Source organism: Ciconia boyciana, chromosome 13, assembly GCF_034638445.1.
Source record: "Ciconia boyciana chromosome 13, ASM3463844v1, whole genome shotgun sequence".
NCBI lineage: Eukaryota > Metazoa > Chordata > Aves > Ciconiiformes > Ciconiidae > Ciconia > Ciconia boyciana.
This window is the reverse complement of record NC_132946.1, coordinates 3090470-3106444: the sequence shown is the minus strand read 5'-3', so window position 1 is coordinate 3106444 and position 15975 is coordinate 3090470. Positions and strand designations below refer to the sequence as shown.

At 45.4% G+C, this 15975-nt stretch overlaps 1 protein-coding gene across 6 annotated transcripts in view; it reads right to left on the bottom strand.

Moving 5' to 3' along the window:
* Positions 1–15975, bottom strand: part of CACNA1H (calcium voltage-gated channel subunit alpha1 H) — a 260228-nt gene that overhangs the window by 36117 nt on the left and 208136 nt on the right. For 5 of the 6 annotated variants that reach the window (XR_012044869.1, XM_072877585.1, XM_072877586.1 and 2 more), the window contains 11 exons: positions 12025–12115; positions 9629–9837; positions 7493–7927; positions 6698–6798; positions 6155–6278; positions 5946–6014; positions 5652–5836; positions 3358–3484; positions 2612–2737; positions 1789–1878; positions 726–939 (listed from right to left, as the gene is read on the bottom strand). Coding sequence is in view for 5 of the 6 variants with exons in the window: in XM_072877585.1 (XP_072733686.1) it covers positions 726–939; positions 1789–1878; positions 2612–2737; positions 3358–3484; positions 5652–5836; positions 5946–6014; positions 6155–6278; positions 6698–6798; positions 7493–7927; positions 9629–9837; positions 12025–12115 (1771 nt within the window). In the remaining variant the exon portion in view is untranslated. The remainder of the gene's footprint in view (positions 1–725; positions 940–1788; positions 1879–2611; positions 2738–3357; positions 3485–5651; positions 5837–5945; positions 6015–6154; positions 6279–6697; positions 6799–7492; positions 7928–9628; positions 9838–12024; positions 12116–15975) is intronic. The other variant, XM_072877587.1, reaches the window with a different exon arrangement.

Below are 15975 nucleotides of genomic sequence, written 5' to 3'. Positions count from 1 at the left end.
GGCCTTCTGTTGCACCCTAATGGCCCTGCATCTGGCCAGTATTTCCATGTAGACTGTTTGCAAGGACAAACTGAGTCCCAGCACATTGCTCAGCAGTGAAGGGCTCCCCCAGCCTGCGATGGGGCAAGCATCTCTTGTAATGGACATCTTCCAGAGAAGAATTTTCTGGACAGCCCCATCTTGGGGCTCCATTCCTCTCCCCAGGGCTGTCGGTTTGTTCATGCCCTCATGCAGCATGTTTGTGGCATGCGGGGCCATGCGCTACGACTCTAAAAAGCATCACAATTATTTTGTCTAAGAAAAGAATTAATAAATCAAACCACCACCATCATCAGATGCAAGCGGCACATTAAGCCACAGGGCTACCCTCGGGACTGGCCTTCACGCACACAGTAAGCATTGCAGCTGTTTACTCACTGCATCCCTCAGTCACACCGCAAACTCCTGCTCGGTGCTTGGGACACCTTTGCCTTGCAGAGCATGATAGAGGACTGCTTGGAGGAGGATTTTCTCCCCAGCCAAGTAAACAGGTAATGCTTTACATCAGGCTTGTAGAGGACAATTCCAGGGTGTTGGCAACCCAAGACTTAAGGTACCGCCAAAGAGGTAACGAAGCAAAACAGCCTCTTGAATCCCATGGAAACAAAACCAAAGAAAAACGAAAGTCTTGCTTTGGGAGCAGGCAGGGCTCAGAAAGATTTTGGTTTGTAACGCAGTCTACCGACCAGACAGGTATATCTCCTTACTCCTGCGCTTTTTCTCCAAGCGTCTCAGCCGCTTCTCCTCCCGACGCCGGGCCTCCTCCGCCTCCTGGTGCTGTCGGCACTTGTGAAAGTTCTCCACCACCACCCCCACAAACATGTTGAGCACGAAGAAGCTGACGATGAGCAGGAAGGAGATGAAGTAGAGAAGCATCCAAGGGTTATGGTTCTGGATGGGCTGGTGAGGTAGGGAATTAAAAAACAAGAGAGAAGAGAAGCAGCATAGACAAGATGTGTATAAGTCAGGATATTGGGCACTCTGTAGCAACAAGACAGCACAGTACACTTGTGTGTGGAGGAGGAGAGGGCTGGGAGGAGTTAGGAGATTTTTCCTGAAACAGTTTCCTCTCACTCACTTTCCCACAGACTAGAATTTTACTTTTGTTGTAAAACCCATCCTAGCCTCCGTAAGTTGGCTTACAGGATTTAATTATTTTGGCATTTATTTCATACAGCTTAAGATTAATCTCAGTGGATGTGCATTGTCCCACCTGTGAGATCATTTTAGTTAGATAGCTCCAGCTTATTTTCTTTGGAGATGTGGGCTCATGGTGAATGTTTCTCAGTTGTTATGACATTGTCAGAAGCAGGGGAAAATTAAGTACAAAGTGTTACTGTAGCTATGATAGGGTACTACTCATCTAAGACTCTTAACTTTCCTTTGCAAATGCCACATAACACACATTTAACAATGTCTCTTTCACAACATTCCTGGTTGTTCGTGCGAGTTTGCTCTTATTCATCATGCCTGCCCTGAAGCCGCAGTGCAATGGCACGTGTGGCCCTCCTCAAGTACCCTCATTCTAATTAAAAACGCCATCAGTGCTTGTTTGCGTACTACATGGGGCACAGCCGCTGTAAAAGCTACTCAGTGAAGAATGGAAAACCTTGGCAGCCCAATGGGCAGTCAGGACCTCAAGAAGGTCCTATAGCTCTGCTCCTTCCTGGGACTTCAAAAATGCCAGAGTCACCCAGGCATGAGACTTCTTTCTGAGAGCAACACATCTGGGCTCTGCAGTGCATTTACCTGTTGGTCAATACCCACGGCATCCAAACCATCATACATGATGTTCACCCAGCCATCTTTGGAGGAGAGGACAAACAAGGACATGAGGGCCTATATGAAAACAAACAAACAAACAAACAAACAGAAAAGATTGGTCTTGCATTTTAGTCCCCAGAAAAGAAACTAACAACAGACAATGCTCAGCAAAACCAATCCACAGCTCATAACACATCATCTGGCCTGGAGATGGTGGAGAAATGCAAGATATTGTGTCTTGCTTTTACCTATTTCCATATCTGGCTTAAAAGCAAGCAAACTATGGTCATTAATGCTCCTTTTCCCTCACATATAGGCTGACTTTTGCTCAGACACATCAGGCTTTCTGGTCACCAAAGCATGATTAAAAATCAGTATGTCAGGCTGGCCCCATGTCATGGGGTTTTAAAAAGCAATAATACATCCCAGCTCCTACTATGGGCTGTCTTGCTTTTCAGCCAGTATAAAGCACCTTATTTTTTTATTTGCAAACATAACAGCTAGAAGTCAAGAGACTAAAAGTGATAGTTGAGGTCCATACATGAGGCACTGCATGCAAAAGCAGTGGCTTTAAGACACCACTCTCCTATAAGCAAGGAATTGTATAACCCTAGGAAGTCTGGCTGCAAGAGATCAAGAGGTGACCTGATCCATTTTTACCCACTTAGGGTTGCTTCTCATAGATGAATGCCTAGGTTGCTCTTGGAAACTACCTACGATGGAGGTTCCACATCCTCCTCAAGGAATACATTTTAAGTGCTCATCCATTAAAAACTGGTACAGAAAATCCCTGCAATGAGGACTTTACCTGTCCCAAATTGTCAAAATTGTACTTCCGCCGAACCCATTTGTAGCGTGCGTTAGTGCAGTCAGTCTTCGTAGTTATGTTTTTTACATCAGGACCATCACAGTAGTAGAACTTGCCTTTAAAAAGCTGTATTTGAGAAGCAAAAAAAAAAGAAAAAACAAAAAAGAAGCAGCTTTGAAAAGTCTGTCCCCTGATTTATCTTTCTTTCCCCTAGTAGAGCTGTTTGCCAAGTTCAAATTCCTTTCCTTTCCTTCCAGCTCAGATACCTTTCATAACACACATGGCAGGAAAACACCTCTGGTGAAACTTCAGGCCCTGAGACGTTGTTGTGTATTGTCTCGGACACAGAAGGAAGGTGATCCTGCAGGCCTGCCCTGTCTTGTTGGGAGGATGACAATCTCCCCTCTGAGGAAGAGATATTATATACATCCTAGCACACAGAGCAGAGAGGGATCTTGGGAATTTGTCCTTTCCTTCCTCCACCCTCAGGCAGGCTTAGCTGGTGCTGTGTTGCTCATCAGGGAGGTGTGCTCTTCTAATCCTGAGAACCTTCCAATGAGCAGATGCCAACCCCACCCCAGAGCATTTCTTCTAGAGCCTGGCTCTTCTTTCCTAACACCTAACTGAAATCTTCCTTTGGAGAGATTTAAGCTCATTACTTCCACCTTAACCCCAGGTGGTGAGAAAAACAGCTTCTCTTTTGCAGCAGTCACTTACAGGTGGCCGTGGTGAGGGAAATACTCTACCTGGACCCCTAAAATCCCAAAGATAATGAAGAAAGCACAGCAGATGAGAACAATATTCCCAATAGGCCTCAAGGAGGAGATCAAGGTTTCTACCACCAGCTTCAGACCTGGGGCTCTGCTGATGACTCTGGAAAAAATGGCAAAAGAATAAAGCTTTTAATTTTTATGCATGCCCTGTTATTATATGGTTGCTTTTCGTCCTCTGCTTGGGCTGCAGTAAAGCTAACACAACCCTCCTCTACCTGCAGGCAGCTTTCAGAGAAGATTAGTGACTTATTTGGACAACCAGAACATTCGCAGTCACATTAGATGGAATTAAGAGTGTAAGACACCCTGTCAGCAGGGTGTTGGGCAATTGCTTACTAGTAACAGTGATGAGGAGGGAATACTCTCTATGGGCAGAATATCACAGGGGCTCCCACTACAGGGCTATTTGTACCTCAGTCCAGAGAGCTGATCCCCTCTGAGGTCTCTCTGATCCAAGCAGGCAGGAGCCTGCTTCCTAACATGACATGTGTAAACAGCTTCACAGTGCTACTGGAGAGCACGTCTCGTCCTCTCTTGCCCTGCTGGCCTGGGTCCCATGACAACTTTTCAAACAAAGTAATTTCAATTTGTTTCCTAATTAGTTCCTGAACTGACTCTTAGCTAACAGGAACTTGTGATCAACAGCTCCACAGCCAAAGGGTCATCCCATTAAACAGCAGCTTGCTTGCTTGCTGTGAGGCCATGAGAGGCCAGGCATGCTCTGAGCACGGCCTGAAGCAGCTTTTGGGTATTATGGAGAACAAGTGTTTTCCTTTCCTGTATGAGTGCCTGGAGAATGGCTCTCCCATGGGCGTGTGAAAAATGTGTTTGCACACATAAGTGAAACTAGCCCAAGCAAGCTTTTCTGGGAAGGTGGGTGTTTTGACTGAAGAACATCAAAGGTTTTTTTTAGGAGGGGCCTGTACACAGGAGAGGGTATGAGTCCTTGCAGGTAGCTTGAGCTTGCACAGCTAATGATGCTTTCATGCCTGCCAAACACAGAGAAAAGAGGAGAGTTGTATGCTGCAGGGACAAAGCATTTCAACAGGGTCTTGTTTGGCAGCAAATAATGTGGCAGTCTGACCTGCACCTACAAAGTGTTAGGAATGGTCCCTGGAGTAATCCCAGAAGAGGCTGTGACAAGTGAAGCGGTCGTGAGAGGTGATGAATTCCTCTCTATTAATAGGATCTGGCCTAGTTATTCTCCAGGACCAATTCCCCTTTTTCCCCTTACGTTTACTTATGAATTGCCTGCGCCCTGATTTCTGTTCCTAGTTCTGTGTGTTAGATAGGTGCCCCGAGGCACAGCCAGGCCAAGGCTTGTCCAGGGTGACCCAGAGCGGCTCCTGGTGAGCCAGCACTGCAAGGGGACCCCAATGCCACCAGTAGAACAGACCATGGGAGCAAGAGAGGAGACAGAAACACTCACAAAGTTACTTGTCTCCAAGGAAATACAGAGCAGCAGACAAATAGCTGTTGTTCTTGTGGTCATGGGCCTAAACAAGATTGCCTCTTCCTATTACTCTCTTAAGCAAGCAGCTTTTCATCAGAAAGCCTACAGGTCTCAGGAGGGGCCTATGTTATTTCCCCTGAAATTTCATGAAAAAAGGCTTGTGTTTCTTGCCAAGCAGGATGGGAAATGGAACAGGAGCCGTGAGCTGATAAAAATCCCCCAAGCATTAACACTCTTTGTTATTGCTTAATCGTAAACAAAATACAAATTCTCTTTATTCCTTTTCTCAAATACTGAAAGCGTCTCCCCTTCCTCTTCCTAGCTGAGAGCTAAATTGTTTTGCAGTAATGTTAGATATGCAGGCACGGGAGAGCAGGTATAGATGCTAGAGCTTATCAAATTATTGTCAGCACCTGTTCAATTGCAAATTCTCTCCCAGCCAACGCGACCTGTTTGCTTGGGAATGACTGTGAGGTTGTGCAGTTTAACAAGGAGCCAGACTGATTTGTAAAACAGTGATAAAAATGCAGCGTGGAGGAGGCATTCACTGCACTAACTGCCTGAGTACGATAACACCTCTCACTCCAAACTCCATCCGCTTTTTTCCATGCTGGCAAAGATGAATTATATTATAACTAATTTCACTGTTTTCAAACAGTTTCACTAGATAAGAGCTCCCCAAAGATGATTTTACCCACACTGTGTTTCAGCTTTTTGTGTTATTAAGCAAGACCTTGATGGATCATGTGCATTTTTTCAAACTCTTTGATCTAGCAACACAAAGCGAACTCAGCCATCCTATCGGTGAACGTACCGGAGAGGTCTCAAGGTCCGCAGAAGTCTCAAAACGCGCAGGACACCCAGGATCTTAGCTCCGCCTGCCGATGCCATGGAGACAATAATGTCAATGATAGATACAAAGACCAGGACTCCATCCAGGACGTTCCAGCTGCTCTGCAGATAGGTGTTCTCCCCAGAGAAAAAGCCAAGAGCTACCACCTACAGCCAGGAGAAGAGAGACATTTCAGTCTTCACCCAGATCATAACTATGTCATGTTCTAGTCTTTGCTAGGCCTCACTATGGGCCATAGGATGAAGATGTAATTACCTTAACCATCATTTCAGCCACAAAGATTGCAGTGAAGATGTAATTAGAAACACTTAGGAATATCCTTTCCTGTAAAACACAGGACAACAAAAAGAGGCAAGTTATTTAAAGATGTTATAAAACAAACATCTTTCATCTCGCAGGGTCTCGCCCTGACAAGACTAAGATCTGGATGCTGCATCAAGGAAGAAAAGGATTCAGGTACTCACCGTGCTGTGTGGGTCTATGTCTGGTCGCTCCAGTGCTATAGTGATGCAGTTGAGAAATATGAAGACCAGCACCACATGATCAAACATTTTGTGGGCAATGACCTTCTGGCACATCACTCGGAACCTGAAGAAATGGTGGGGAGAAAAATATCCTTCAGATGTTTGGGTCAGCAAGAGACTTCCACCCAAATGGTACATCCTCAAAAGTCTTCAGCAGCTGTGCCACCAGCATCAGCCCAGGTGGTGAGCTAGTCTCTCCACAAGCTTCAGCCATTATTATCAATGCAGTAAACAAAATGTAATAACAGCTATTACTAATGCTGGTTAAACCACCCTTCTTCCTAGACAGGCGTGGAGTGAGCCATGCAACAATTCTGCCCACGTGTAACAGAAAAGGTTACCTAAAACTCAGGCATTGGATTTCTAAAACTCTCAGCGCTTCTGCACTAGAGAGGGATTTTTCTCAAGGGAAGGCTAGCTAGAAATGTAGTATTCCATTACCACAAAAACCTGGTGGGCTGGCATTTCACTGGGATTTCTTACCGATTCTGTGGGGAAAACAAGTAGAGGGACCAGTCTTCATGACTCTTGCACCACTGTGGTTTGTAGGGCTCCAGGACTTTACGAATTCGGTAGCAGTAACTCTGGGTAGAAAAGAAGAAACACCTTTTCTTCCTCTTTTATTTTCCTGCCTCTTCAACTTTCACAGTCCTTTTGTGAAAGGGGGCAGTACATGGCATTTCATAGCGCCTGTAAGGAGTCACGGCTTTTGGGACAGAGATGTGGCAGGCATTGTCACATTTGTCCAACAGAAGAGGGAGGAAAGGGGTGGAAGAAAGGGGCTGCTGTACAGTGAGATATGAACATAACAAAGCAAGACTTTCCAGGCATGTATCATTTTGAGATCCAAAGTTGTGTCAAAACCAAAAAGGCCTCAAACAACCAAAAAGTTAAATAGAGAACACTCTTTCTAGGCTTTCAAGCCTTCGAGATGCCAGACAGCTCTTGTGAGCAAAGACATTAGCTAGCTGTTGCGTCTACAGCTCATTTTTGGAGGCATCTTGGGCCAGGGGGACAATCTCAACCAGTCCAAAAACTAGGCAAATGCAACCCCTTGAAGTTTTACCTCATTAGAAACCACTGCAAGGTAACAGCCCAACCCATTAGCTAAAAAACCCCAACTTTTTGGGAAGTGGATGCCCATCCCTCGGATTTGGATTCATTTTGTCTACACCAGCCATTAGGCAGTAACACATTTCAAAACCTGGTTTTTAATCAGTCTTCTTGGAGTGGAAAAGCCACTTAATGCATGAGCGCCCAATTTCCCCCTCAACTCACATCCTCCATGTCATCCTCATAGTCCATGGCATCCTCCTTGTGGCTGTCGACACGCAGGAAGAACTCGCTGGGGACGTGAACCATCTTGCCGTTGCAGTCTTGGTACTCGGCAGGCAGAACGGCCATGGGGCTGATACTGAGTGAGTGGCGCATGGTGGGCAACTGGAGCAGCTCTGGTAGGTCCAGGGAGCTGCGGTAGTCCAGGGACTCTGCCCGGCGGTGCAACGAGGGCCTGCTGACCGTGCTGGACTTGGCATCATCGGAGTCATCGTCTGTGCTGCCTTTCCCCTCCCCAGAGAGCAAAGACTCTCTTTCTCCTGACTGGTTCTTCTTCTTGAGGCTCGGGGCTCTGCCCAGGCTATTCCAGCTTGAGCGTCGGCTTCCCCAGTTGCTGCTGGTGCCCCAGTTGGCACAAGGGGAACTGCGGAGGCTGGACTGAGAGAGGAGAAAGACATTTGAGGGTTTGTTTGCAGGGGGAAGCCAAAGGAAATGGCATTTTGCCCAGACTGGAAGACCCTTCTTGTTGCAAGTCATGTCTTGCCCTTCCAGCTTTCCTCACTGCTCCGATTTCATCATGCCAATGCCTTGAGATGGGAGCCAAGCACCCACTGAAGGTACTCTTTGAACTACACCTGTAGCACAGCTACCAATCCTCTGTGCTGCATGACTTCCTAGTGTCCTGGCAACATTAACCGTGCATAAAAACTGAACCCAAAGACGCTATTGCTGAAGTGGCATTTTCTTTCCTGTTCAAGCGGTTTCAGCACACAACTTCCCTGGCTTCCACAGGGGCTCTGGCACCTGAGTTACCCAAGTGCCTGTTGGAAATTGTGCCCCTATTTGCGTTACTTTCTCTTCAATTTGCTGCATGAGGAGGTGGAATGAATGTTCCTCTTACAGCAAATTTCTGGCACTGATCAGTGTGTCAGTGCACTTTGGCTGGTAGGTATTTGCCAGGATGAGAGCACTTAAGGTCAGAGCAGAAAAGCTAGAAGGAAAACTCCTTTTTCCTCCATGGCTTCCTCCCAGCACAAAACGAGGCAAGCTGCCTTCCTCCTCCTTCTCAGTGTTGGCCAGCTCTCCTCTGACTGCTTCATCTTCCTTTGGCTGGTGGCACTGATGTGCTCTCAGAGAAAGGACTGAAATGATGAACAACCCTCTCCAGCAACTCACAATCCCATGAAACCCCAAGGCAAACAACAGTCATCTCTATTTTCTTTTCAAAAGCATTACCTTGACTAAGCAGCTTACCAAAGGGGATAGTGGCTCTGTCTCTGCGTGAAGTGCCTTCACGGTCCGCTGCCTTGATTTGAACATGATATTGCAGTTACAGAGCAGGGGAATGGGATAGATAAGCAGCAGCAGAAATCCACTTTGTCTATTAACTCTGCTCCTTCTGTTTTCACAGAGCTGCCCTCCTGCTCCCCTATTGCAGGCAAAATGCGATCAGTTGCCAAAGCAGTCAGCTCCAGCCAGATCTCTGCTCCATGAGCTGGGCCTGGTGGCAATCGGTCAGCTCATACTTTGTTTCTTCTGTTTCCCCTTCAATGGGGCTGCTGTACTGTAACTGAAGCTCAGATACTGTGCTGGTAAGGACAAATACTTCATTTCCCTTGACACAAGGTAGATTCGAGATGCAACCCTAAAACACTATGAGGGGAAAACAGGCCTCATCCTCACAGGAACACTTGACAGCTTCTCCAAGACACCACAAAATGGCCAGTGTGGTTGGCAAAAGATGCCTGCTCCTCGTCAGAGGGGTTTGCTGGAATAACTGCATGAACTTACGACTTGTCTCAGGTTGCGTCTCTCCAGTGAGGTGGCTTGGCATGGACTTCCAGTCAGATACTAGGCAGGAAAACACTGAATCCCAGTACATCCCTGTCTGCCCTCTTCATATACTCGCTGTCCTTGACTGTGATGTTGTCACTGTCCTGCCCCAGCATAGCACACCCATTAATTTCTCTCTTTTGCCTCTGTTCTCCTCCTGCCTTTCCACATACTTCTCACCTCTATCACCCTCCTTTTTATTTTCCAGCAACGCATGTGCATGCACACACATGTGCACACACACACATATATCATCTGTGCTGCTTGCAAGCTCTTGAGAGAGAGTTGTTAGCAATAGGAACCTACCAAGGACTTTTGATCGTAGCTCAAGGGGTCTAGTGAAGCGTTACTCCCTCTCCTCGAGTCCACAAAAGTGTGCACTGAATCCATGTGTGGGGAACACTTTGGTGTGGGCATCGGTGTGGCAGCAGTGCGCATGATTATAGGAGGTGGCATGCTTCCCCTGCCCTCCAGGTGTCCGTTTGGGGTGACAGCAAGTGAGTACATCTTCATCTCTGGAGAGGAGGGGAGAGAGAATACAAGGTGAATGCTCAGCTACAGCTACAGAAATCACTCTTCAAAATGGACGTTGCTCCTTGGGTCTTCTAGGAACTCTGCTAAACGGAGATTAAATGTTGTGGGTGATAAGATCACCCCCACAATGTTGAAAGGCATAAGGCAAATGTCGCAACCTTTTAAGAGGCCTTCAGCCCTGCCTGGACTTGGAACTCATTGCCCTCCAAAGGAAGCTTCTTTTGCTCACTGTTTCTTGGGATTTAGAGAGTGGGGTTACAGTTTTGGGGGACTGGGAGAGAGTTCCCAGGGAAAAGACATTGAGGACTGGCTAAATTCACCCCAGGAAGTTAATCTCTTCTCCTTGTCATACAGTCTTGCACAGAGATTTTTATGCAGTTCTGATGTGCTCTAAGTTCCTTCACGGGGAAGGCACTAACCAAACATCAGTCATTGTCTTTAGTCATCTGTTGAGGGGACAGGAAATGGAAGTTGCTTTTACACATCCACCTGTCTAGAAGAATAAACCTCCTGTAACAGAGAAATCTAATGGCACATCTCTGTGGTAATTGCAGAAAGCATCTATTTTAGCTGTATGGCAAGTACAGACTGCAAAAACCATATTCACACTGAAGACAAACCAGACATAACACCTCCAGCCCTACGGAGTGCCATAACACTCAAAACCAAAAGCCTAATTTCAAACACAAAACTAAAGCTGAACTAGCTCCTGTTTTACTGGGCTTAGTGAGTTCTGGTTTAATAACTGCAGAATCAGTCTCAAGGCAGGGGGAGGATGGGAGCATCTGTGACCAGCAGGAAAGAAGTACAAGTCTGCAGTGAGAAATCCAAGCAAGTGCATTACCCCTGCTATTTTTCTTCCACTGGCTGCTTTTGTAATGCAGTGTGCTTCTATTGTATCATTTGTTTAGCTGCTGGCTTGTGCACAAATACCTGATCTGCACCACAGAAGTCCATGGGAACACTGCCATTCACTTTGAGGGGTGGAAGATCCAGCTCAAAATTTGCTAATCTGCAATACACGTTCCTCTTGCCAGTGTATCTGTTTACAGACCAATGGCACTGTAATAGAATTGTTAATGTCCTTATGCTGTTTAGTCACCAGTTGGCACCTGTGAGGCCTATGGAGACACACAATTACTCATGGACTTTGACTGATGGCAAGTTCAGCCCTGTTTTCTATTCCTATATTACCTGAGACGAGATGACAATATTTCTTTCCCCTAGAACTCTTTTATTATTTGAAGCTGCTCAGCAAATATTTGGTGCAAAGCTGGTGCATAGTTGGTGCTGTGGGTTCCTTGCCAACTATTTGCAATGGACACTCATTTGATCATTTGGTGTTTGGAATTTGTTGCTTCATTTGCAGACTGAGCAACTCCATCACCTTGCTGTGATCCAGCTCTGTCTCAGCTTCCCCAACAAATTACTTCTGCCCCTTCCTCAGCTGAATTCCATCTGGTCACCACAATCGATATCATTTCCTTAGCTGAAACGAATCCTGGTTTAGAAGCATTTAAAGTAATCCTAACAAGAGCCCAAGCCGAGAATCAAAGTACAGAGGAACTAAACTGGGACTTGTTTACCGTCATGCTATTCACTCTGTTAAAATATGTGATGCCTTCCTGTCCCCCATCTGGCTGCAAACTGTACAGAGCGAAGGTTGTCACCTACTATTCCATGTTTATAGTACACTAGTACATTATTTGATTTGAGGTAGTGGCCTTACCTCAAATCAATTGCCAGGCCCTCCTGTAACACAAATGAACAGCAACATTTCCATCAATCAAACCTCACCTAAATGCGTTTGTGTGAGAAACCAAAAAGAACAGATGAGAACATGATTGATTTGAAAAGCTGCTGAGAAGTAGTGTGAGAATACTGCTGTCAGCAAACCATTCCATGGTAATGATACAGAAGAAACGATGAGACACATCTAAATATTCTAATATAGTTTAAATTAGAAAAACATCTGTTTAAAGGAAATACCAATGCTCATTTAGCTTTCCCAACACTTTTTGCATAGCTGCTGTTAACATAGCTATCCGATTAACTGACAAATAAAATGGATTCTTCCACTTTCCCCCATAAGTTTCTATGAAAAGATGACTGTGGAAGCAGAGTTGTAGCTCTCCGATTCCCAGGAGAATGTAGAGACAAAATCCTACCTGTTGCTCGGAGGTCTTTTAGCTTCTCAAAATCATCATCGAAGTTGGCAGATGTCTTGTCCTCATCTGTGTCTGACCTATTGGCATCACCCTGCAGAGAGAAGGATAATTAACAAACCCGATTGATTTAAACTTTAGCACAAAGGCCATTCGGATTACTTAGCGGCTCAGAGATACCTCAGCTCCCCGTGGTTAGTTTAAGTGTGGCCCTAAGAACTAGGACAGCAGAATGCCAAATTCCCTCTGACACTGCCCTGGGGAATGACCCCAGGTAAGTCCCTCTTCCTTGCTTTGATTCATTTTCATACTTGGACAGAACGGATGATGTTGTGATTGTGACTACTGTTCCTGCAATGTTGTTGTGTTTCCTATGCTGCGCCCAGCCTCACTGAACAGTGTATCCCAGGGGAGAACACAAAAGTGCAGCTGTAATCAGAGGAGTGACTAAGAAAAATTGGCATTGTGGGGTTCCATATTTGCACTCTCCATGATCCCAGCTGAAAGCACTTAGGTTTTAATGTCAAAGGATGTTGAAGGGTTTTTCTTCTTTATTTGACAGCACTGTAAATTTGACTTAGATCTGAAAACCCAGCCCTGATTTGCTTTCTTCACGCTGGCTAGTAATCGAGATTGTATTGGGAAAACTCTTGGCAACATTGAAGCTGGCAAAAGGGAATGAGGCCAGCTTGTCTGGCAGCACAGCATCATCTCAGGACAGAGAACAGCCAACCACCCTCAGACTGGCTTTCCTCCTGGAAGTCCAGTTATTTTTCCCGTTCATACATATCTGCCTCTGCTACCAAAAATGATCAGCCTAAATAATGTACAAGCCTGGGACAGAAGAGCTATTGTCAGGTTCTCCTCTGCTGGGGGAGGTCTACAGAGAGGAGAGATTCCAGCAGGCTGTCAGCATGACTCTGGCTTGATCCATCAAGACTGCAGAAAAGCTCTGCAAATTGATAGCAAATGGTTGGATTAAAGCAGCTGATCCCAGGAAAAGGAGCACAGTTCCTTAACTGATGCCTGAACAAATCACCATGGTTTCTAGAGACATGGTGCTGAAGTGGCAGTGAACTTAATTTCACCTGTGATGTATTGCTAACTGGTGCAGCCAAACAGACAGGATGACTGAAAGGCTTAAGCTCCCTTATTTGTCTTCTCTGTTTTGGAGCAGAAGCACTAGTGCAGAGTAGATGGAAGATTTGCATAATTTTGGAAGGTTTGTCTGCTTTTCCAGAGCAGCCCTGGGGCAGACTTCAAAATGACATGGGAACAATCTAAGCACAAATATGCAATTATGGTCCTGTTTGAAGTCTGGCTGCTTGTTGTCCTAAGCACAAATGTACTAAAAATGGTTTTGTGGCCATTTAAGCCTATTCTCTTCTAGGGATACTCCTGCCAAACCTGCTCCACAGGCAGATCCGAATCTGAGATCAAGCTGAGACTGTACTGTGATTCACAGTACAATTTTTAGTGTCCTTGCTGAAACGCGGCTGATGGTTCAGAGCTGAGAGCAGCTCTAATGTGCACCCTCTTAGCTGCACAAGTCTCAGGAGTCACTCTCCATCTAAGTAAAAGAAACAGCTGAGCAAAGGCAGAAGTGCACTTCAGTGTCTTCTACAACTGCTAAGAGCATCACCCCGTAAGAGAGCAAAGTCAAAGAGGTCAAAACAAGAATTTCTGCCATATTCCCAACATACCAACAGAACCTGGGATGACAAAAGAAAACCCAGCTCCACTGATACTTCTTCCTGGGAGTTGTCTAAGGAGACTGTAAACATCTTTGGTTTACAACCAGAGCTAAGTTATGCATTTATAAGTGCAAGGCTTGAATCGAGCCCTGGTAGCTGAAATACAGCCCTGAGAAGGGTTTTCTGTAACACAGCTAATACCTCACTATGAGACAACTGACAAGCCCATAGGCTTAATGTCAGGATTTATAATAAATGGAAGTGGAGAGCAAAATGTGCCCTGCAAATGTCATGCCTGTGGTTGCTGGCCTTTTCTGAGGCAGCACTGAGTGAATAATACAAGCTTTGAAAACTACTCCTTACACACATTTAAATCATGGTCCGTAACAGCTCCAAAAGGAGCCATTAAGCCTGAGCGAGAAAACAGCCATTCGGCTAGGTCTGTAATCATGCACTCAGAGAGTATTGCATGAGGCTGCCCATTTCTGGCTTCACATTAGCAGGTGATTCAGCCTCCAAGAGGGCAGGTAAGGAACGGGATCTGTACCGTACAAAGATACCTGCAAGCTGCCAGGTTGCCGAGCGGAGAAAACTTTCTTCTGCCTTAAAGCAATCGGGAACAAAGGATGCAAACTGCTGTGCAAGGGGTCTCTGTGCCTAAATGCAAGATTGCTTGAGCAGGAGCAGTTTCCAGTCAGTCGGGTCACACATACTGGTTATCGTCTGTTTGGGTTTCCCTCGCTTTTTCCTCTTTTTCCATGCAGATTTGCTGGTTGGTGGAATCTGAGGATATCTGACACGTCTGGCCACTGAATACTCTGAGCTACCATATGGCCAACTGTATTGGTTGCTTCTGCATTCAGTTCAGGAAAATCTATGACTTTAGCACAGACTTTAGTCTGCTAAGGCCTATGTCGTTTTCTAGCAGAATTGAGGTCCAGCACAACCACTCTGAATACAGCTACAACTCTCCTAGAGGAAAACCCCTTCTGGGTTGGAAGACAGCAGCTACTGCAGAGCCTGTAGAAATACTGGCAATTCCTTTGCTTTGGTCTTATTAGGTTAGTGGCTAAAAAGTCCACCTCCATCTGCAACAGGTTGCACTAGAACAGGAATATAGCAAAGGTGTTACAGTATCCAGAGCAAAGCTAGGAGATGCTGAGATGAGTGGCACTGAGAAAACGACAGGAATTTGGAAATAAACAGTGTCAGCATGAGCTCTAGTCACTGACACATGGAGTATAGGCTTGTTCTTGGAAAAAGACCTTCTTGCTCTTCTTGGTCAGCTGTGCTGGATCTTCAGAGCATGGACCACATTGTACAAGACATTAATTGTACAGGACACTGCCCGCAAATTTGACACCTACTGGAATAGTTTTTTTTTTTAAAAAGTGAAATAACTTGCCCAGGTGGTCTACATTAAAACTTCCCAGAGGATCCAGAGCTTACCTGAAATACAGTCACAATGGCCCAAAGTAAGGAATCAAAATTCATAATGGTACAAGACACTGCCCACATTGTACAAGACACTGCCCACTAATGCAGTGCAGAGCTGTTCATTTTGAAAGCGATGAGCTGGACTACTTCTGTCTTCTCTGTGTGTGCTAGTGGCACTCACCACCCTCAGCATCCATGAAACAGCCCCGAGCGACATAGATCAGAGCTGGTTTTTTCCAAACTGGGGCTTGGCTCCTGTTGTTTCAATTAATTTTCCTCTGCTAGTGCTGCGAGGAAGCTAGGAGGGATGTTTTAATAATGAATCTATGCAGACATCCTTGAAAGACATAAATGTGACTGTGCTGGCTTGAAAGTAGGGAATTTTTGGTCCATGAATATTTCAAATATATTCCATGGTCAGCAAAGGTTCGTCTAAGTGTGATCTAATCACGGCAAATGAGAGCATGATACCATTTCTGGGGAAAAAATGAAAAGTGAAAAAAAAGAATCCTATAAAAATAATTTCTTTCTCCTCTTTCCCTTGGGAGCTAAGGCGGTGAAAACTGAAGCCATTTTCTCATTTTCTTTCTGAGTGTGTGTGTCTCTGAAGCCAAACCAGCACTAAGCAAACTTTCCCTTCTTGATGGTTGCAGAAATAAAAAAGTAGTCATTAAAAAATCCCAAAGCACGATGTAAGTCTTTTCGATGCCACTATTCATAGCTTTAACTGGGACTGGATGTTTTTTGGTAAGTCTCAAAATAATTTCCATTTGCACTAGGACTTTGAAAAAAGTAATTTTTTTGTGGACAATATATATGTGCA